The sequence below is a fragment of the Misgurnus anguillicaudatus genome, chromosome 11 (genome assembly GCF_027580225.2).
Source record: "Misgurnus anguillicaudatus chromosome 11, ASM2758022v2, whole genome shotgun sequence".
Taxonomy (NCBI): Eukaryota; Metazoa; Chordata; class Actinopteri; order Cypriniformes; family Cobitidae; genus Misgurnus; species Misgurnus anguillicaudatus.
This window is the reverse complement of record NC_073347.2, coordinates 7,084,708-7,108,838: the sequence shown is the minus strand read 5'-3', so window position 1 is coordinate 7,108,838 and position 24,131 is coordinate 7,084,708. Positions and strand designations below refer to the sequence as shown.

The 24,131-nt window shown below is 37.3% G+C and overlaps 1 protein-coding gene across 3 annotated transcripts in view; it reads right to left on the bottom strand.

The window, feature by feature from the left end:
• meis1b (Meis homeobox 1 b) overlaps positions 1-24,131 on the bottom strand; it is a 266,383-nt gene that overhangs the window by 192,971 nt on the left and 49,281 nt on the right. The window contains exon 2 of one of the 3 annotated variants that reach the window (XM_073872930.1): positions 21,935-22,081. The exons of 1 other annotated variant lie outside the window; for it this stretch is intronic. Coding sequence is in view for 1 of the 2 variants with exons in the window: in XM_073872934.1 (XP_073729035.1) it covers positions 16,905-16,973 (69 nt within the window). In the remaining variant the exon portion in view is untranslated. Of the gene's footprint in view, positions 1-16,904; positions 16,989-21,934; positions 22,082-24,131 lie in introns of those variants that run through there. One more of the 3 variants, XM_073872934.1, reaches the window with a different exon arrangement.

Below are 24,131 nucleotides of genomic sequence, written 5' to 3'. Positions count from 1 at the left end.
AGGAACAATCCTTCCTAAAATGCATTAAACTTTCATTTACAAAGACGTGAAACTCACTGAGTGGTCAGGGGTGTTCACTTATATGCTCACACAAAAATCGCTGCTAAAGATGCTTTCCAACAGGTTTTATCGTAGTTTTGTCCAACTCCATTGACTTGTATTAGATGTGCTGTGAGGTACGGTATTACTACGCACCAGGAACGTTGTTTGTATTCTTGCAATTGGCAAAGGTGGATAAGCGCCACCAACTGGGCTGGAGTGTCTATTATTCAAGCTCTCAGTGGAAGAATGTACGGGTGTGAGGCGTTTGGAAAAATAGGTCCACAAGTTTACAACGAATGCTAAAACATCTGTTGGAAAGCATCTTTTGCAGCGATTTTTGCACCCCTGGCCACTCGGTGAGTTTCACGTCTTTGTAAGCGAAACTTTGATGCATTTTAGGAAGGATTGTTCCAGTGCACCTATGCAGCCATTGTGGGGGTGGGGGGGGGGTGATACCACAGAAGCCGAAAATTCTCGGGGCAGCCGCATATGTCGAAATTTCAGTCAAAACCGTTCTATTTCATCATAAACAATCTGAAAACAGGGCTTTAAGTGTAAAATACCGAACTTGTCCTTTAAGTTAAATCACTCCTCAACTACCGTATTTTCCGGACTACAAGTCTGGATATTTGTTCTATAAGTTTTTTCATAGTTTGGCTGGTCCTGCAACTTATAGTCAGGTGCGACTTATATGTCAAAATTAATTCTTACGGACTAACATGAACCAAAAGAAAACATTACCATCTACATGCACGAGAGGGCGCTACATGTTGCTCCTGTAGCCTACCCCTGAAAAAAACTGTTACTACTGAAACATTAACTTAAAGACAACAGAGAAACACTTAACAAACAAAATGCCCCCAAAAAGAATAATAATTTTCTAAATAAATGCGACTTATATTTGTTTATTTCCTCTTAACACATTTTTGACTAATGCGACTTATACTCCGGAGCGACTTATAGTCCGGAAAAAACGGTAGGCCCATCTTTGTTCTTACCGTGGCAAGCGAAAATGCCTATGAAGAAATGCAACAGATTTTTTTACCTGATGGGAGCAGTTCCAGCGGACCAATCACAGCACTTACGGGCCTTCGTAGAACGGACGCATTGTTAAAATTTTGCAGGGGTGAGCTACGCAGAGCTATCAACGGCCTACGCATAACCTACCGCGTTGCTATAGCAACCCTTGCAAATGACTGCAACATTTGTGTTTTAATGGTGCTTGCTACGAGGGGTTTCTCTTATTATTATTATTATTATTATTATCTGTGTTAGTTAAGGATTTGAACTAACCTCAATTTATGTTCTTTATGGTCTTTATGTATGTAAAGGTATGTGTCTTTATGTTAAATGTTTGCACTGAAGAAGGGACTAGAATAGCACAGAGACCTGAAATTGGGCGCTTTTGGCACGGCTATCAGGGACCAGGGCCGCAAAAGTTATTAACGTGCGATGAAGAAACAAAGTAATGTGAAAATATAGTCGCGACCCAAACTAAATCTAATTCTGTGTTTGTGCCCAGTCTTTGTAAATGTTCACTGCTGTGTGTTTTATAGCACACTTACGGCCAGGCCAAGGATTGGTGGAACCGTTTCCCAGGCTTTGAAATCTATGACGCAGGGCCGCTCGGCTCATTTGCATGTCGATGGCGAGCAGATTAGCGACATTCCGCTGCACACAAAAAGCCAGCCAGAGCGACACACACTGAAGCAAAAAATCTCACCCGATTTCACTCTCGCCCCCTTCAGCTTACCCAGTCAATGCATTCCCCAGCTCGGCCTATTGACAACGAGTCTCTGGAACAATACCGAGACGCAATGTAGGATCAATCCCGCTGTTTGCTCCTTCTCCCGAGAGCGAACAAAGAGCGGGAAGAAAGGGCCTGAACCCCACTGTTAAAAAAAGGTGGGGAGCAATGGGCCAGAGCGGGGAGGCGTTAGGCAGAGCTGAAGCAGGGGGTGATGGGTAAGCATTAGGGAAAATGGGCTTGACAGGCAGCTGGAGAGAGTAAGCTCATTTAGAAAATCGACATCCCCAGCTGAGATAAAACCAATGATGATTTGTACTGTATCTTCAGGGGATAAAAGCACTTCTATAGGATTTCATAGCACCCAGCATGAAAGAGGTGGCTAGGGGAGAAGAGCGTTACATTTCTCTGTGAGGGAGAGGCCTTCAATTCCCATAATAAGTAGGGAGAGTTAAACATTGGTGCTGAGCGGAGCTGCTCTACTCGGTTGGCTCTCTGTTTGACTCCACCGGATCTGAAGGCTTTCAGCTCCGCCGTGCCACTTGAATTCATATGGACTCAGAGGGAAAAAGACCGGCTTGGTGATGCTTGACTGTCTTGGACTGCAGTCTGAAAACAATTAGGATGAGGACGAAATGTATAAAAGGTCACATGAATCTGTAGGATATTACGAAATATGCCCCATTAGTAACGTTAATAGAATTTATAGCTGAATATCACAGCTCCTTTACATTCTAATAAAACTTGAATGAACAATTTTTAAAACCGTTTTAAATCAACCAACATAAACACATATACGACTTTTGAAACCTACTTTATATTTGTTTGTTTATTAATGCCATTCCAGCATTTATGGCTATATTCATTATGAGAAATAGTTAATTTACACACAAGTCAATCCATACACAAGTTAAACTTCACACAAGTTGGGAGGAAGGACAATTTGGCATCTCCAATTTACCTAACCTGCATGTCTTTGGCCTGTGGGAGGCGTACTAAGTACTAGGCGGGTAATGGTACACAAAATTCATGGTTTGGTGTGTACCTCGGTTTTTAAGTCAAAGTTCGGTACAGTTTCTGTAGAGTTATGGGATGCACCCACCAAACACAAATTAAATGATTTGGGCGAATAAATTACATACAAATTCAATGTAAAGACGTAAATAGGCGCGAACTCGCACGGGCAATGCAAATGATGCGAATTGCGCGATTGCCGTAAAAACACGCGCTATTCGGCTCAAACGCATCTTTGTGCAAGTTGAAAATATTCAACTCAAGCGATAAATTTGCATGACATGAAGTTAAATCCTGCGAGTAATCCAGAGCGAACACGATGCTTCGCGTTTGGTGTGTACGCAGCATTAGCGGGAAGAAATGCTAAACATAAAATTACTTGTTTATTATTAACATTTGTAAACGTCAACAACTGAAAACGTCAACCTTTGTAGACATCAACAGTTCACATTTAGTAAAAACACCTGCTTGGTTTAAAAAAAATAAACTCCTGAGGAGTCAGCTGACATTGGCTTAACTTAGCACCCTCTTCTATATGTTACATTATTACTACGCTCGCTAGTACGGTTTAATCTTAGCCGCTGTATTCTGCTGCTTATGTTGTCCATAGATTTTTCTGTGTTTTCTGCTGCATCTAATAATGTAAAGCTGCTTTGAAACAATAAAAAATTGTGAAAAGCGCTATATACCATATTTTTCTATCTATAAGCCACGTTTTTTTCATAACTTGGCTGGTGCGGCGTCTTATAGTAAGGTGCGTCTTGTAAGTCAGTATGAATAAATTTTGACATTTATGAGCCAAGAGACAACATTACCGTCTACAGCCGCAAGAGTCCGCTATATGCTGCTTCTGTATTTATGTAATTCAATGGATTCATTAATGTGGAACGACGAGTATGTGAGTATGTGAACACGCTAGTTGGCTTGTTTGGTTAATTTAGACTATTCAACCTTCCAGGTAAGTTATGTATGCTATGGTTTATCGTTTTAATAATTGATAATATTATTTAACGTACAGACATCTATTCAGCCTGCTGTTCTGTCTACTATTGTTTAGTTGAATAACTTGCCTTTCCAGATTAAATGTCTGTTCTTCAGCTTGGATTTTGTGAAATAATTTTCTGAATAAACGCGACGTATAGTCTACTGTGACTTATATATGTTATTTCGTCTTAATGACGCATTTTTGAATGATGCGGCTTATATTCCGGTGCAGTTTATAGTTCGGAAAGTATGGTAAATAAAATTTAATTAATCTGAATAATGGAAATTGCCATGCCAACTTGCTACTGTAAACAAAACCTAGTATATCTCCATAGTCCTTGAAAGCGCATTCTGTTAAAGAAAATATATCGCCTGGCAGTAAACTTTGAGCTTGATAATTTTGCAGGTATTATTTATGATCTAACAGCAACATTACACACTAACTTTTTGAAAAAATTAGAAAAATTGGATCACGGAGAACTGCCGCTTTAACTTGACACAGCGTCTTAAAACGTGGCGCTCGTATGCGAAATGTTGCAAAAGACACACCGTGTGTGCGTAACAAGTGTTTACATAGAAAAGCAATTTGCATTCGGTACACGTGTGCACTGAATCGGAAGTCATGTAACGAAACTGTTACGAATTCGTGTGTCATTGCGCCCCTATGGAGTACCCTGCGTAAACCCACGCCGACACAGGAAGAACAAGCAAACTTTGCACAGAAAGACCTCCTGAACCAGCTGGGACTTAAACCAAGGACCTACTTACTGTGAAGCAACAGTGCTACTCATTGAGTCTCTGTGACACTTGAATTCTAGTCTATATATCCTATACTTGGGCTTATAAACTACATAACCTGAACAGTGGAAGTGTTTATTTCCAGGATGTCTAAAGCACCAGTAGTACTACATGGCACTACTGTATACCAGTCTACAGTAGGTACGTAATTGGCCAGAACTGTAGACAATTGTAGATAAAAACCGTACATGTGAATGTGTGTTTGCTGTCTTTCTGGACTTGTACCGGCAATACAACAACTGATTACTTTTGCTGTTGGATTCCTGAAATATATATCTTATATTGCGTAGCCTCTCGTATTGCTGTCGTGTACCCGGCACTGACGATTCATACATCTAACCATCTCATCAACCCAAAACAGAGAAGATCAAATTTCAGCTTGACGTCTCGAAAACAACTTTACTGTCTGACATGTCGTGCCTCGGGGTGCAAAATAACCGCTTTTATTTCAGAGTCTTCTTTTTCTTCCCCTGGTCTCTGTGCAGAGCAAACAGCTTCACCTTCCTTGATCAGACCGCCTTGATAAATGACACCAAACAGGTGAAAGTGAAATATGACAGGAGGACCGGTGCTGGTCCTGTACAAAGGCCTTTGGGTACTGGCCAGAATGAGAAATTTGGGCGTTTTTTCTGCCTGTGTTGTTTATTGATTGGCAACTTCATAGACGACGTCCCTTAATGTTTTACTTTCATGTCTGGTCTTTGTTGCATGGACGGTGAACAGAATATTGCAAATTGATCCGTCTCCTCTATGGTTGGTTTCTGAGTGAACTACTATTGCATTAGTTGTCTTTTGACGTCCTCCGCTTCTCGGCGGTCTTGTTTTTAACCCCTTTCTTTATTGGATGGAATGAGCATGGCTAAACAGCGGCTACCGAGCTGATTAATCTTATGCACGCTTCACAGGATCAGTTGATGAGCTCGCTGTCTGATGATCTATGTGATAAACTGACCCATTTGATTTTGTGACCTACACGCCCTCGAGCAGCTCCCATCAAGCTTTGACCTCAGCGGGCAGTTGTTGTTTTTGGTCACCTCCGTAATCACAACAAAAAGAATGCGCAACATACAGATACACCTGCTTTGTTAACAACCATAGAGACTTGGGTCTTTTTGGTATGTTCATGGTTTCTAAATGTCTGCATTTTATAGTGATGCAGACTAAAAGTAGTCAAGAAACTACAGTAAGGCAACGTTTACATTAACACGCTTACGTTTTAAAACGCATCACTTTTGGCACATTTAGGCTGCAGACCTTGTTTTAGTTTGAGAACTCTGGGGTTGCACTGCAGTTTCGATGAGGGTCATTCTACGGAAATGTTAATTTTTCTGACCCTAGCCTTTACAGAAATATTACACTTGAAAAACACTTTAGGGTTACAATTTTTTATATTTTAAAATGAAACTAAGTTTTTTGAACAATTACACCTTCTTGAGCCATCAATGTAGCAATATTTGATTTTTATTAATTAATTAGAATTCCAAGCCCCACAGAAGTGCTCTTCCCCACAGTCATGTACAGAGGGAAAATGCTTTATTTTGAGATCAAAAACTGTGTTGTCTTCAATTTAAAATACAATCATGTGTCCATAACTATCAAATATATGATGTAAATTACATTAAAAAAAACAAAATGCTAAATAAATATTATAAAATATATAATAAAAGTAGTGGTCCCCTGGAGTTGTGTCACTGGTATTACCGTTTAACAAAAAAGCTCATGGTAAGTCCACTATCTCTTTTCACTTATCAGAAATCTTCTCATTTATCTCGTGATTTCACATGAAGCTTTTAGTTTAAGTCACTGGTATGACCTCCTTTATCGTTTGGGAATTGCAAAAAAATAGAAAACAAATGGATTAAACTACTTAATTTAGTGAGTATACAATGATTGACAACATGTGGTTTGATACTTTGCCGCAGCAATTTTGTAAAATGCAGTTTTTATGAAAATTGTCACTGGTGTTACTGTCACTGGTGTTACCTTCCTTATGGGTAACACCAGTAAAGATCAGTAACACCAGTGACTGGTGATTTGTTGTGTAACTGGTGTTACTGTTTTTTCCCTTTCGCATTAAATTAAATCTTTCACATGTGACATGATGATAATTTTCAATTTATTAAATTCTGCTACACTTAAGAATTAAGCTTTGAAGCTGAACAAAAAAAATTTCATAAACACCTTTAATATTGCTAAAGAAGTAAGGTAACACCAGTGACAAAAATGGTGTATGCAGTCTTTAAGTACATGCACACAAAAAATAAAAAATCATTAAGCTGTCATTTATGTGTACGCAAAGTCAAAGAGTAATATAATAATGTGGTCTAAGTTTAAGTGTTTGAAAACGAAATCAATTTTAAGATATCTTGCCATACCAAAAGTGGACGTTTCTGTAGAATGACCAATGAACGTAGACTGAGTCTTATGTAAACGAACAACTGGTTTCGTGACAGCGCATTATTTTCAAAGTGAAAGTGATTTTATTCAATGAAATTGAGATTTGCAACGTAGGTTTTCCCAAAATAGTAAACATAGTCCAACTATTAATGCTATATCAGATTGTTTTAAACATGGATCCTAATGGAGAAAATGTCTGTTTTATAATAATGTTTGAATATTGTTGTAATGTTGTTTATGTTTTGTTTCAATTTAATTAGCTTATTACGAAAGACAGATGGTAATTTGAAACATCATAAATGGGGTGTTAATAAGTTTTGTTTGCCTCTTTAAAACGAATTTCGTTTCATAAAATTTGTTTCTTAATTTTAATCGATGTTTTGTTGACAAGTTTTGTGACTAAATAAAAACATTAAAAGGAACACTGTGCATCTCTTTGATGTGTAACAAATACAAACTGCTGCAATATGCTTACGCAGCCTTTAGAAAATGTCAAAACATGCAATATTATCATCTGTGATAATATTGTTGTTGTTGTTTTAACGACGTGCAAAATCATATTATGGAGTATATCACTTGCTTTGTGCCCAGAAATTAAATTTGCGTGTGCATTCAGAGCATGATGTAGCAGCACATTTAACTGACTTATATTAATTTTTAATACTTTAGCACAATTTCTGAAGAGGAAAATTAAAGCAATAAGCCAAAAACACACCTGAAATGGAAACAAACACTTTCTTTACCCACAGCGGTAAGATGCAAGTGTGATGCAGGTTGGGTTTTATATCTCTCGAGCAAATCAAAGAGGCTGCATTCAATCCAAGCATAATTACACTCGGATCACTTTCTTACCATGGTGGAATTACAGTAATTAAGATGGGATATTCAGCGGCCCCAGGTCCCAGATCTTTTGTCATGGCATGAGGGCAGCTAAAGGATGGCAGTTGTCGGCGGTGGGCGTGGGCTGGCGGGAGAAGCAGTGGTGGGACGGCTCGCTGCAATCATCTTGATTTCATGTGCTGAACGATTACATGCCATGCTAATTGCTAGCAGAGGGATCTTTAATAAATATTTCATTCAGCGTAGCATCATTACTGCCTAATGTCGTTATTAATCTCTACCGGTAATTTCCATTGAGGAGGAAATGCTCTTTTGTGAGGAAAGCAGCTTTTCCCAGCATACAGAGAGAGAGAGAGAGAGAGATGGCCAGGCACAAGTTACTTGTCCATAAAATTACATTCAATTGTTAACATGACTCTCCTGTCTCCCTCACTGAAAACCACGCAGGCGATCTAATTAATGTCCTATTTAAAAATGGATGTTCAGTGAAATAGGAGTTTAGTGACTGAGCATGAAAAGCAGTCAGTTCCCCTTAAAGAAATATAAGATCTTCTGCGTTGGGGTGATATAAAATTCTATGATAGTAAGGCCTTAATACAAATATATATCACATTTTTGATGTTACAAATTATTTTTCCTAAAACAATAAAGACTTTGGTGCTATAAAAGCTGCTTGCTTAAGCATAATGACCATCTTGACACTTAACCAAGTGTCACTTAACCAAGTGTGGGGTGGGACTATTTGTCTCTTTAACCAATGGAAGAAAGGAAGAGAAAACCTGTTTGAAAAAGTTATAAAAATTTTTTTACTTATAGATGGTTTCAGCAGTAACAACATAAACAAGTGGCTTTTGTGGTAAACACGTAACTTCCGGTAAAAATAAATAAAGTACTTTAAATGTAGTTAAGTTCAGACCAGACGCATATCGTGTCACCGCACGTGCGTCCGATGAAATGGTATACAACTTTCCGGTTTGACTGATGTCGACTCCAACCACCTGGTTAAATCAGCCTGATATCATGGGAATTTGAAGATATTTTATGAGTTGACTAAGTTGTATGAATTTGTGCAAAGTGAATCATACAAACATACGATTAGGAAACAACAATAATCCATCCGTATCCCTAACCCCAGCATCATAGGGGCAAATGCATATCGAACAAAAACGTACAAATGTTGTCATTCAAAAGAAAATGTATTACCTACCTATGTAAAATACATACGATGTTGGTTAAATTCTGCCATACAGTATAATGTTCAATCGAAGTCTGTTTATGTAATCAAATATTTGCTGGTATTAGGGCTGCATAACAATTAATCACTAATCAGAAAAAAAGTTTTTGTTTACATCATATATGTGTGTGTGTGTGTGTGTGTGTGTGTGTGTGTGTGTGTGTGTGTGTGTGTGTGTGTGTGTGTGTGTGTGTGTTGTGTATAATAATTACGCATATATAAATACACACATGCATATTGTATATTACATGTATATACATTTTTATATTTATATAATATATATATATATAATTGATATTACATATACACTGTAAAAAAAACTTTGCTGCCTTTTTTTGTTAAATCAACTCAGATTTACAAGTCATGTCAACAAAGATGAGTTGTCACAACTTATAAAATATAGCTGAGAAAATTCAACTTAATTTTATAAGTTATAACAACTCACCTGTAGTTATAACAACTCATCTCTAGTCAAGATAAATAGTAGTAAGTTGAAATGACTTTATTCAAATCCAAGTTGATTCAACAAAAAATTTTAGGTCAGCAAAGTATTTTTTACAGTGTACATATTACTTTTTATATACATGCATGTGTTTGTATTTATATATACATAATTATTATACACAATACACACACATGATGTAAACAAACACTTTTTACGTTTATAACATTTTGTGCTAAATAAACTTAAAAATGGTTAACTCAAAAAAGTTGTGTAAAATGTTGTCAACTAATATATTTAAGTTACATAATTAAAATTAAGGCAACCAGTTAACTTACTTTTTAAGTTGAACCAACTTTTTATAAACTGTACAAACTGGACCACAGAATCATGTGATTATGTTAATTTAAACTAACATAACTCAGAAATTAACAAAAAATAGCTCAGATTACCCCCTTGTTTTAAAGTTCAAACAGGGATTAGACTAGTCCTAGACTAAAATAAATGTAAGAGCTGTCCAAACTGAAAACAACTTGCACTGACATATCCAAAAATACATCAGTGCCCTTTGTTTTGCCTTAAAATGCACACCAGTAATGTATTTAGTAAGGTCTGTTTGTTAAACCACCCCCATATATTCATATTGCAATCTTAACCACCCACCTGAAACCTTGAAACTCTTTCTTTATTTGTTTATCAGTAGTTCATATAGTTCAGTTACTGTACAGTAATCGTGGTATTTTATTTTTACAAAGTTTAAAAAAAGAAGTAAAACATGGGCCTTTCTGTTTTGCGAAATCACATAAATTAAATTAAATTAAATAAATGAATTACATAAATAGTGATAGATAATAAACATGTTTTAATTAATGGTAATAATATGAAGTTTAAGTTGTTTAAATATAATAATCTTTATTCTATTTGTCTTTATTAAATTCAGTTTAATTTAAGTTTCTTTTATAGCCATTTTTATAATATTTTAATTGTATCAAAACATAATACAGTATATAGGATAAAGATATATTTTATTATTAAAAAAAATAAATTAGCCTTAGCATTATCAACTCCGAAAACAATCCGACCGTTATATTCACGGCTATTAAATAAGCCTGTATAAAAAAATCGTAAGATGTACAGTATATTAGCAGTACTAAGCTTGTATAAACATAATAGTAATTTTATATTGCTTTTGAAAAATATGCATATCTAAAATAAAATATCAACAAATGTAAGGGTAATGTAAATATAAGAATGCACATCAGTGGTAACCCCAATTCCAGAAGCAATGAATTAATTTATTTTAAATCGCATCGCTGCATCCTTTCCTATTCAAGAAACACTGAACCAATTTCAAAACCTTATGCTTTTCTTCCATCCTATAACTTCACTAAATTCACTAAAGCAGCACCTTACAAACAAGAGAGCGAGAGATCCTTTACACAAACCAGAGCAATCCAAGGTGGAACAGTTTTGCGAAATTGAAGTTGTGTACTCCCAATTATCTGTCAGTGGTGACAGATAGCCTCAATAATATATTCACATTACAGCCGTGGATCAATTTTTAATCAAGCCGAGAACTGTAGAGGAAGTGAGCTAAAATGACCCGTGAGGAGAAGCCTTAATTCTCCACCAATCAAATTACTGCCTCTCACAATAAGATATAATCATGCCTGCCAGTGGGCTCGCGCTAATGGTCGGCCTTGAGTGCCGCGTAAAAGAAAAGGTCAAAGGTCATAAGAACCACGACCTCATGCAGTCATTCAGGTCCAATGATAAAGTGATTTGTTATTACAAACAAAGTGGGCTTTGTGTTAGAAAACCGCTGGAAAAAGCCATTAGCGCTGGCCGCATTGCGTTTTTTTTTACCAGAGAGGGGTAATTTGCAGCGAATGCCGCCCATTTGTAATATAGCATCAGACTCATAAACAACACCCGTAGAGAATGAAGCATATCCTTGCCGAGCGAACGAATAAAAACATTCGTAAAACAAATGAGCGTAAAGGTAATTGAACGCAACTAAAACGTAATTTCCAATAAAGCCCCTGGCCCCGTCTTAAACCAAAAAGCCTCGGAGTAATCCAGCATTTAACGGCCGCCTCCAATAACCGCATAACCTCCACAACTTCCCCCGGTGAGAAATGATAGAGCGCTGGCCTCAAGTGCCTGCCTGGGCATAAACAAACTCATTTACAGATCAGAGAGGAAAGATGGGGTGGGGGAGATCTCCGTTTTCCAGGAAAGAAGTGGAGCGGATTTACATTAGAATCACATTAGCACCAGAGATGTGTTTAATTCAAAACACAAAGCGCTGTGCTTTAAGGCAACATACCTGGGTTTGTATGAGGCTACATTCCAGTGAATGGGGCTAAAGCGTACACGCACACACACACACGGCCTCAAAGGGCTTTGATAGAATCAGCTTCTTTATCTGATGGTGAACCTGACATTCTGGCATTTCAGGGGGGTTCCCCCGATGTCTTTCCTTATCTCTGCTCCAAACAAGACCTGAATGACCCGGCTTTCAAAGGGGAAACTGATAACTTGCTTTGGGCGAAACGGCGAAAGGCCCCGCAGACCCGGCCCCTGAAATCATTTCAAAGGATTGTGGGACTATAATGCCATTATGGAGAGGCAGGAGCTTTAGATTTGGTTATTCTCAAATTGCTGACGCGGCCTTAATCTACGGGCCTTTAAACTAATGTGGTTAGACGATAGGCGGGGAGATTATCTGTAATTAGGCCCAGTGGCTCTCAGACGTAAATGAGAGTGATGGGACTTTAAAACAAGTTTGTCAGCTGCTATTTAGGAATTGGTGGGTTACAACCGAATGAGATTTGGATGCCAAGTTCTCCTTCTCTTTCTCTCTGATGCACATTTACTTTATTTCTACTGCATCAGTAGGACTGAGGTGGATTTGTGCTTATACGGTATAATGAGGTGAAATATGCCAAGATGTTTAACTGCTTAATACTTTGCTACTTTTCTCGTTGATTTTCTTTATCCGTATAGGCTGAACTGCTCTGCCACAGTGGAAGAAAAACTAGGGCTGGGTATTGCGACTAATTTATTTTGACCCTGGACCACAAAACCAGGGATCATTTACATCCGAAAGCTTTCCATTGTTGTTTGGATTGTTTGGATAGTACAATATTTGGTGGAGATACAACCATTTGAAAATCTGGAATCTAAATATCTAAATATTTAAAAATTTCTATCTCACCTTTAAAGTTCAAATGAAGTCCTTAGCCACACATATTACTAATGATAAATACATTTTTTATATATACATTTATAGTCAGAAATGTACCAAATATCTTCATGGAACAGGATCTTCACTTAATATCCTTATGAACTTTTGGAATTAATAAAAACTGTATATGGTCCTGAACTTTATTTGGGAGCGTTTGTGCAAATGAGTGTTGTTGTGCAACCTTAAAGTCGCAATGAAATTGAAATAAAAACTGTCATTTGTTTTAGAATATTGTGGTATTTTTTTTCAAATGACTTATTCTGTGAGTTTCATACGTTTTTTTATTCATGTGCCCTTATAATCTTTAATAAAAAAGCAAATCTCCCCTCCTCAACGAAATTATCTTGCTTTACTTCCGGTCAAATGGTATGGAAGGTGGGCGGGGTCCAGGAAAAGATGGCGGTAATTAGAAAATAGCAACATGACAGCACTCAAAAAAATTAAATGTTGGTTTCATTAAAAATATTATGTCAACAGGTTCCACACAATTTGTTTAAGTTATCTCAACAAACAATAATTTAGTTCATTTTACCAAAGAAGTTTAAGTAAACTTAACAAACCTTAGTAGAGTCAACAGATAAAAACTGAGTTAACTGAACATAAAAAATGTAATTTATGATGAAACAAAATTTGTATAATGCCATTTTATAAACGCCAACCCTTTTAATTAAAATTTAAGTCCACTTCTTTTTTTTACTACAGTTTATCAAACATATCACAAACATATTTGAAATGCAATGTAACATTTCAAACCGTTTGTTGGTTTGTTTTGTTCTAAAATATATCAGAACAAGTTCATTGACTCATATTTGAACACCTATCTACCCATCTAATGGTGCTACACTTTACCCATAATACACTGCAAAATCCTCAGCCAATGAGATGCAAGTCTGTACTGGTTTTATTAATCTATTACTTTCATGCAACAATGTTATGTTGGCTGAACAAATCATTTTTAAGTAAAGCTGACAAGACACTTTTTTGTTTATATTAACTAGTTTAAATTAAGTTCACTTTGTTAAATAGATTTTATCACAACATGAAAGAATTAAGTAAAATTGGCACACGTGAAAGTTCATTTTTTTAAGTGAGTGGCGGCTGGTGCTAAAAAGTTTTGGGGGTGCATACAAATTTGAAATTAAACTTTGCAATGCAGGTCTGTAAATAGCCGTTTATCAGGTGATGAATATAATTTCTGCTTAGGTAAATGCAGAAAATGTTACTGTTGAAGTCAGCTAAAGCATGAAATAAATGCACTTTACCTGAGTATAATGTGGGTCTATTATCAGCAAGGAACTATTCAAATGTACAGTATTCAGTCACATAAACCAGAGTTTGCATTATACTTTTTCAATTTTAAAAATCCCATCATATAGTCAATTGTCCATTGTTTCATGTTTTAATGATAATACTTGTTTTGGTTCACCTGTTCATTTCTAATTATGAACTTACAAGACAAGCATTCAAGTTCAAATGTGTTTATTTATTTGTGAAAAGAACAGATAAACTGAGACTGCATCTCTTTACATGTTTAACATCACATGAAGCAGATTAACGAGTAATTTTTTTTCTCGCAGTGACAGCTAAGGCGATAAAACACGCAAACTTTGTGAAATATGAACAAATCACAAAATACTATTGCAATTAAAATAGCAAAAAATCTGAATTGAATTAAACTCATGACACTGTGTATCTGAAACTTGTGTAATAAACACATAAAGGCAGATAAATGCAGACTCTTGTCATTAGATTTTGTGTTTTTACCTCAGATAGACGACATCTACAGTTTTACTTTTGTTCTGGAGGTTGAAACTCATGCTCTTACACACACACACACACACACACATACACACAGACACACACACACACACACACACGTACGCAAACACACACACATAGTAAAATTGCCTATTCCACTTTACAGACCGTTGCAACAAAGTTGACCAAGCCATGGAAAATACTAAATTATCTGAGCATCATGTCCATGCAAAAGCAGCTCAAACGCATCACAAAAGTTTACGCAGTATATCACCCAGACTTTCAAACAGCAAACAGGGAAAACGATAAAAGCCATATGACTTACATAGCATCCAGATAACATTAGCCAACTCCATTTGCCAACCAGCCAATTAGAGCTCAGCCTCAGGTCACGTTTTTACCCTTTTTACTGACCTACATAGAAACTCGTTTAGGGTGCGCCCCAGACACACAAACATGACACACACAAAACAAACTCAGTTTTTATTTTTTATTTTTTTAAATGAATGATAACATGACTAGCAATGAAATAGTACAACTAAACGATTTTATTTTGTAAGAATTTGAATTATATATTTAACTTTTTGGTAACATGTTAAAGTAGCTTTCTTCTCTGGCCAACTTTAGGGGAGCTGCACCCCAGCGCCCCCTATTGACAAGCCGCCACTGAACATGACCCAACTTTAAACGATCCAATCAGTTCTCGATTAACAAACTCAAGTCCAGCCCTATCATTTTTTTCATTTCAGAAGCCATTTTACTTGGAAATACGCCACCACGGGTAAAATATTCGGGGAACCTGGCGACTTTAATGCGTTTTAATTTCTTTACAAAACGTTCGCATATACTGTGGAATAATTAGCGATTGTCTCACAGAAACCAACAAAACGTTACACTGATGATGACTCATTTTCATGCTGTTTTTAGCATCCAAGGACATGAATACATAAAGTTTATATTCAGAGCTGCTGTCAGTTCACACAGATTTCCATTGATAAATGTGATCATCAAATACACACTGACAACCCATCAAAATAAAAGTCCATTGAACGTAGAGAAATTGACAGAAATATATTACTATTGTATAGTAAAATCTACTTTTTACATTACTTAAGAATAAAAATAATTTAAAATAATAATTTAAATCACACTCAAAAAATTGGTACTTTCATTTTTAATTTTAAAGTTTTGTTATGCAGTTCTTTATGATTTTGTTTTTAAAGCTGTTGGATCCACGGAATTCAATTATGTACACCAGTTCAACCTCATTGAATCAAGTTTTCTTAAAATAAAATGAATGTTAATTAATTTCATTTTAAGAAAAATGTATTCAATCATATGCAACTGGTGTCCACAATAGGCTTTATGTCCAGCTGCACTACTTCCTGAACTTCAGCCAGCTCCTCGTTTCCTGTCTACCATTATTGGACAAACTGATTAATCCAGGTGTGTCTGATTATTGTTGTTGTGACTACTGAGATCAGGCACACCTGGATTAATCAGTTTGTCCAATAATGGCAGACAGGAAACAAGGAGCTGGCTGAAGTTCAGGAAGTAGTGCAGCTGGGCATAAAGCCTATTATCACAATTTTCAGTGTACGTTCTTTTATTCTAATATATTAACATATCTATTATAATCAAAATCTATTATATAGATTACTCATCCCATCATTGTTATTGTCACACTGACATCACATATTTAGCAAAGTGTACAGTGAGGTGAAATCTCTTGAGGGCAGTGCAAAGACCAATCAGGAAACATGAAGTGGATGAAGATTGTGTGTTGTGTCAGTACTTCTTTAGACTAATTACGGCATGAGAAGTCACATGACCCACTCCTCTGATGTGTTTTTCATGTTAACACTTCCCACTGCCTCAGGTACATTCCCCACTACCAAACCCACAAAGCCCATCCACCATGTTCCCCAGGAACGACATCGCTTTATTTTTTATTAAACTTTCATGCCTTTGTGTTTTTCCCCTTTTGTACATTTGGCTTCTCCTCCTTTATTCTCACTCTCTTTTTCTCCACAAAACAAAAAAGCTGGGCCAAAAAATTGTGCTAGATTAAAAGAATAGTTTACCCATCTCAGATATATTGGACTTACTTTCTTCAGTTGAACGCAAACAAAAAAAATTATGCAGTGCTCTGGAATGCTTGATTCTGATTGGCTTGTTTGAACGCAATCATCAACGCATTTCGAGTTGCAACTATCCGTACTGCAATTCTAGTTTAGACTTAAGTTGGTGGGAGTGATAATGATATAGGTGCAGGGTAGCTGAGCAGGGTGACCCTGTTGTCAGTTCAGGTGTAATTAATGCCTGTGCATGCACCTCCAGGCCAAGTGAGGAGAAAGTGGGCTGCAAAGCATCCCAAAGGGCCCAGACATGCACCCACCTCACCACAGGCCACACAGCCTCGGGTCTCTGTACTACAGTCACAGCGCTGCTCTTCTCCTTTGAACATCTCTCTGATCCATGCACCTCACTCCAGGTCACCTTATCTCAGATCTACAAGAGAAAGAGATGCAGAACGTGCCCACCCTTTATCACTCGATTACCTCTAAATATGTTTTAATCCACTTGAAGTTCAGGAAATTAGGCACAGAACAGATGAGGTATGTTAAAGGATTTCATATATTGTCCTTTAAGGCTATCTCAAGGCAATTTGTGCGTATTTTACAAGGTGGCTAATTCGTATTAATTAGTAAGACCATATTCGTACATTTTTGTACAATTTGACTTGACCCCTGTGGCGTTGGTGTTAGGGGTGGGGTTTAATTATTGTTTTTTATGATAATCGTACATTTTTGCACAATTAACAACATACTAATTCATACGAACACAGGACGTCTGTGCACAACATGATTTGATATAGCTAGAACATCATCAACTATTTCAAAAATCCCTTCTGTCTTATATTTAGTTGTTTAGGATTGTCATCATTACATTGATCACATTTGAAATGATCAAGCACATTTTGATGGCATACCCACATATCAAAGCTATCATGGATTTCAAGTGACATCTCAGTGTGAGCTACTTTGAGTTCATCGATATTATGAGTCGCACGCTTTGACGAATCAGCTAGCTGACCCTAAATGTGCCTTCAAGACAAGACATGCAACCGATGCCACATTGGATTTGACTTAAAGTGCTTGAGGAATGGATGCGTCCCCCATTGATCTCAAGGACTTCTGAACACTAAAGCTGAATTAAAAACACAAAGGGATTTTATATCTTTATCTATCTATCCTTCATAAATCAATACTCTTACACCCGGGACTGATTATCAGAGGCAGGTCATGTGATGTGGGACGTGTGTGTCCAAACAACTGTGTATATGACTGAGTACAGACTGAAATCAGAAGCTATTGCTACATAGTTTCACAGCTGGATATTTGAAGTCTGTTTGAGATAAGGCCACCTACTTGAGTTACATCAGACATGGAAATCCAAATTATTTCAAAGGCTGGGAACTCTTAACTTTTGCTCCAATGCATTCAGATGTAGGCATCAAGGATCAATTGAGAATTCAGATATCAAATTCACAATTTTAAAAATGTTCAAACTCTTTCCACAATAAAATTCATTTAGCTTTAGCCATCTGTATTGTGTAAGTTCTCTAATATATTGGCACAATCCAGCAGATGATTTTGATCGATCAGCCCTACCAGGATGGTACTAAATTTCCTTAAAGGAATAGTCCATCCAGATAAATCCAGATAATTTACTCACCACCATGTCATCCAAAATGTTGATGTCTTTCTTTGTTCAGTCGAGGAGAAATTATGTTTTTTGAGGAAAACATTGTAGGATTTTTCTCATTTTAATGGACTTTAATAGACACCAACAATTAATACTTAACTCAACACTTAACAGTTTTTTTCAACGGAGTTTCAAAGGACTATAAACAATCCCAAACGAGGCATAAGGGTCTTATCTAGCAAAACGATTTGCTAGATAAGCATTTGACGTTATGTGAGAGCTGCTTTCTTTTATTGGTCTTGATAACTTTTTTCATGGTGTTGACTGTTTGTATCATTGATATATTTTTTTTTTGTGTACAGCACTTTGATAAACACTTGTCGTTTTAAAAAAGTTCTTTATGAATACGCTTGAACTTGATTGTACCATGCGGAGGGCCAAACAGTGACTCAGGGTTTGGGTTAGTTGGCCAAAAATAGCCATGTATTCTGTCATAATAATTTATATACACCAAAAGTTAAACATGGCACCACCAGCTAATAAATATGTCATTGTCCTGCGGTTACATAGTGATCTGTCACATTGTTGATCTGGTAATAGCTAAAAAAAGCCATGGCTTTGAACACAGTATGAGAGCAAAGCTTTTACAAGCTGACAACTGGAAGTAAACGCTAAAAACCAGCACAGTTCCTGACACACCAACATCACAGTGAAGCCTTTAAAATATACATCATAAAAGGGAGGGGTGATATTTCTGTATGATTTTGAACAGAAAGAGCCCTACAGGTATGTGAGTGAGAGTCTACTGGAATAAAATATTGATATGGTCTTACAAAACATCTGAGAACAGTATCTATTCCAATTTAAACATTGAAAGGATTATTCCACTTTCATTAAAAAATTCTGATAATTTGTGGACCTTAACAGTTTACAGTTTCAATGCAGCTTTAAACGATATCTTATCTAGAAACGAATGTCATTTTCATCCAAAACAAATAAGTACGTACTTCTCGTCTTGCATATTACAAAGTGTTTCCCATACATTGAATCAACACTGGCCGCCACAAATAGATTTTTAATGATTCCCATTTACATTTATATTTTACTGTTTAAAAACGTCTTAATTTATTGTTGCAAGCGCCCAGCGTTTTTAATGTCCGTTCCTCCGTACACTTTCTTTTTCAGTCACAGATTTTACTGACTGAGAAGATGGCTGACCGAGTGTATCATGACTTGAAAAAAGGTTAGCATTAGTGTTTCCCACACACACAGTCGTTCTTTTCCCTCTATATGCTGTATTCCTGCGCACGTGTTTTGTAGTAACTTGTGTAACAGTTACTATGTATTTTCTCATATTTCTGAATTTGCACAGAATTGTCTGCGCTATACGCGACAATAAAACTCACATTTAAAATAAACAAGGGCTCATAACAAGACATTGATGAGAAGAGTAACTGCAGTAAGGCTTTAATGTAAATGTATGGTGATTTTGTCAGACAATGTCGCGTTTATAAATCAGGATTTTAGCAGCAGTTGGATTAAACAAGAGGTGTTACTGGGTCGTGTTTAGTAACTATTTTATAGTCTACTCATTTTAGGTCTGACAACAGAAGTGATATGTAAAAATAGCATTCAGTTGTGTTAAAATGCAATATAATGTGACAGATCAAAGAGTAGAAGTGAAACATATTTCAGGAGCCAATACTCGATCACACATGATAGACGTCATATACCGTAAAACTTCAAATAATAGCCCAGGCTTTTATTTTCCCAAACCTATCGTCACACCAGGCGTCTAAAAGAGACAGGCGTCTATAAGAGACAGGCTTTTAATTTAATTGTTCAAGCATGACAGCAGGAGGTTACCACATATTACGTTTAATTTATAATTTGAATGTGTTTAACAAAGTAGTTTGTGTAAGAATACCAGTCTTAAATTATTGGCAGCATAAATAAAGCAAACGAGGATATGCTTTTTTATTGGTTGTTGCGTTAAATCTTCACAGATACTACAGTGCTATTTTCTGATTGGCTATTGTGTAGCCTCTTTCTTTTCTTTCTTTTTTTGATTGGCTGATAAGTGGCACGCAGCACGCTCGACTAGAACTCCAGGGGAGACGGGCTTGATAGAGAGAGCGGTTCAGCCAGATACATTTTGGGCGCTGCAGCATATTAAATATATGATAAATAGTTTTTCCGCGTGAGAAATACAATGTGTGGCGGGAGTGCATGCATGACAAAAGACAGAAAGCCCGGCTATTTTCAGCAACCTCAAACACTACCGGCCCAACCGGAAAAGTCCTGATTCTCCCGATTGCCACTCCGCTTACTGTCATCATCACTGCAATCCTGACGACGAACGTTGTTGTAACGGAACGATTGCGTCTGTCACGTGACATCTACCGGTAATCAAAACTTTAGCGTGTGCAATCTGCACCATAGAACTGGCTTAAACAGACAATCTGACGGGTTTTAAAAGATTAAACACAACCCGAAACTAAAAAACAGACCCGGCCTTTGTTTATTTACCCAAACTATTGTTTGAAGTTTTACTGTATATGCTAATTGGCGTGTGATGTAATCAGCGCCACAAGTCTCTCAAAAACTTGTAGGTAACACTGTTACATTATCCCATTGAAAGGTCACGCATGACGTATGCTAAACTACCACCCCCGTGTATACAAGTGTGGAGAAAGAGGGCAGTTTAGACGTCTTTGTATGTGAAACGATACTACATAATGTCTTGTGTCAATTTATTGTTTATAATGGTTCGCAAGTGCGCGTTTCACATATCTAATGCGTGCTCTTTCCAGGTGATTATGTAATATGTAAGGTTGCACTGGAACGTCACACAGCTAGTGCAAGACGAGAAGTTGTGTTTCAAAAGTACCGTTTTTGTGAAAATGACCCTTCTCTTGCTAGATAAGACCCTTTTGCTTCGGCTGGGATCGTTTACAGTCCTTTGAAGCTGCATTGAAACTGTAAACTGCCACTAAAGTCAACGATATAGGGAAAAATCCTGGAATGTTTTCCTCAAAAAATTATATCGACTGAACAAAGAAAGAGAAACATCTTGGATGACATGGGGGTGAGTAAATTATTAAGATCTTTTTTATGAAAGTGGAGTAATCCTTTAAGAAAGAAGAAAGCGTTTCTGAGTATATATACCGTAGTACTTTTTAATTTTTAATTTAATACATTAAATACAGCTTTAAAATAACAGAGCTGATTATTTTAATGGAATGTTCTGGGTTCAGTATCCTGTAAGTGCATCACTATCTACAAAATCTGTGACATACTGATCATTACCACACAAAAATTCAGCTCGTCCTTCAGCTTGTGAACACAAACAGAAAATGTTATTCATACAGTAGTAATGTTCTTTTAATAGAAGTCTATAATGAACTTCACCTGAATAAACATTTAAATACAGACGATTTCAAATGCATAACCACAAGACTTAAACATTTAACATGAAACTAGTGTAATTGAATCCTTACCAACCTTGACTGTGCAAAGTTTTGCACAAGGATAATAAGAAATTCTTAGATTATAAAACTAGACACATTTTTGCATGGAAGTAGTAATAAGAGCTAATGTGGATAAATTTAAAATACGTTTTAAATACAGTTTGGCAAGTATAGAGTTTGTGGGTTGCATACGGTCTCTTTAGTATTAAGGAGGTCTAAATATAGATTTAAATGGGTTTGTAAATGGCACCTGTGTTTTCAATGATGGCGGGTATCCTAAGAGGACGACCCTGCGAGAGGAAAGCGAGTCTGGCTTGTGAATGGAGATGGAGGTGTGAATAGGATTGCATCACAGAGACCCTTACTGCTTTACAGGTGCAGCAATGCATTCTCTGACCTGTGAAAACAGCACACAAACCATCGGTGAAGACCAGCTGAGAACATTGTCGCTGTCAAACGTCTCCTCAATTCACATCTGGTCAAGCAGCCGGAAATATACCAATACAGCCTCTATTAACAAGTAGGGCTGCAACAACTGCAATGACAATGCGTTCAAATAGTTTTGGTGATGTGTTTGAAGCAGTACTGTATGTCGCAGCACACTATACACGAAGAGCCTTAAAGGAATAGTCTACTCATTTTCAACATCAAACTATGTTATCACCCCAACCAAGAAAAGTTGACACATCCCTCCATCATCTGTGTGCGTGCACGTAAGCGCTGGAGCGCGCTGCGACGCTTCGATAGCATTTAGCTTAGCCCCATTCATTCAATGGTACCATTTAGAGATAAAGTTAGAAGTGACCAAACACATCAACGTTTTTCCTATTTAAGACGAGTAGTTATACGAGCAAGTTTGGTGGTACAAAATAAAATGTAGCGCTTTTCTAAGCGGATTTAGGGGAGGAACTACATTTTGTGGCGTGGTGGCACTTTTGGGAGTACTTCGACTCGGCGCAGTAACACCCTCCCTCTCTCATTATGAGAGTGAGAAGGGGAGCGGACTTTTCAGGCGAGTCGAAGTACTCCCAAAAGTAGTGACAACTGAGGAATAAAAAGGATCCTGCTTGTAATAAAGTAAGTGACAATCTGGTAAGTTGTAAAAAACACAATTTACAAATTTTGAGCTTTATATATACACATATTGAGAATACAAGCTATCTAAAGCCGGCAAATTGAGCATATTCGCATCTGAATTTCACGTACGAATGCGAAATTCATGTGTGAATGAAGCAAGTTAACTCAAAATGTTCAAGTGTCCAACAATGCACGAATAGCGCGATTTATTCATTTCATTCGCATCTGGTGTGAACGCACAGTAACAATGCAGCATGTGCATTAGCAACAGCAAATTTTATACTTGCTATTCAACGGGAGCGTAAGCAAGACCAAGACCAAATACAGACATGTCAAGACCACTAACGTACGAGTTGTCATGAATGAAATCGTGTCTGGTACACATGCACAGTTTTAAGGTAGCTTTGCAGGAATGTATTTCCAAGCATCTTAAAGATTTCGGATTTAGGTTGTCTCCCTTTTCACGCAGACTGCCTGGATGATAGTGAGGTCAGATCCCTTTGTGGATCTGTTGTGAGATTTCTTGTTCAAACATGATTATTACAGTTAATGCAAAAGAATCTCTATTGATATTCCCTATCCTGACACATTAAGATATAAATTAATATCCTTAAAAAAAGCTGTCGGTCACACCGTTTTGCTGAGGCATGTGCGTAAAGATTTTAATTTTAGCGAGAGATGAATTTCACGCAGCGACAGACCGAGGTGATGAATGGCACACTATTAATCGGAGGAGACGCTTTACATGCTCACGTGTGTGTGAAGCTGTGATCTGAAGGGTTTGGCAGTAGCCCTCTGAGCATGGTGAGAATGGGTCAGGGAAGAATTTGGGCCTGGCCAAGTATAGTTACGTGTCCTGGAACCACAGAGCCGCAGGGAAATGAATAAATAAATATCCCCTCCAACCATGCTGCCTGTTCGCTGGGAGTCCGGTTGCTGCATTCACATCAGTAAGACAAACAGCAGATCTGTGCCTATAGTCTTCATTCGGTCATACCTGAAGTTTGAGACGTACACAGGCGAGGTTTATACAGCACCCTCGTGAGCCTCGGCTAAACCTGACCTGCAACATTACACGACGTGAAACGCACAATTATTCAGACTGAGACGAGAATAACAGTGGGGGATTTTTATTCGAATGCAATGTGACGCACTTAAAACTCCAGCTGTCATGTTAAAAAAACTGAGGTACTTTCAATAGTCATTGAGGCATTAGTACGTTTAATGCTTTCATTAAAATGCATTGCTTTTAGTCTGTTCAATGCATTCCAGTGCACCTGAAAAGAATAGGAATATACACGGAGAGGACGCCACCTCTGAATTCCCAACATTCTCCAATGAGGTGGAGAATGGCATTGGCAGTCCCTATT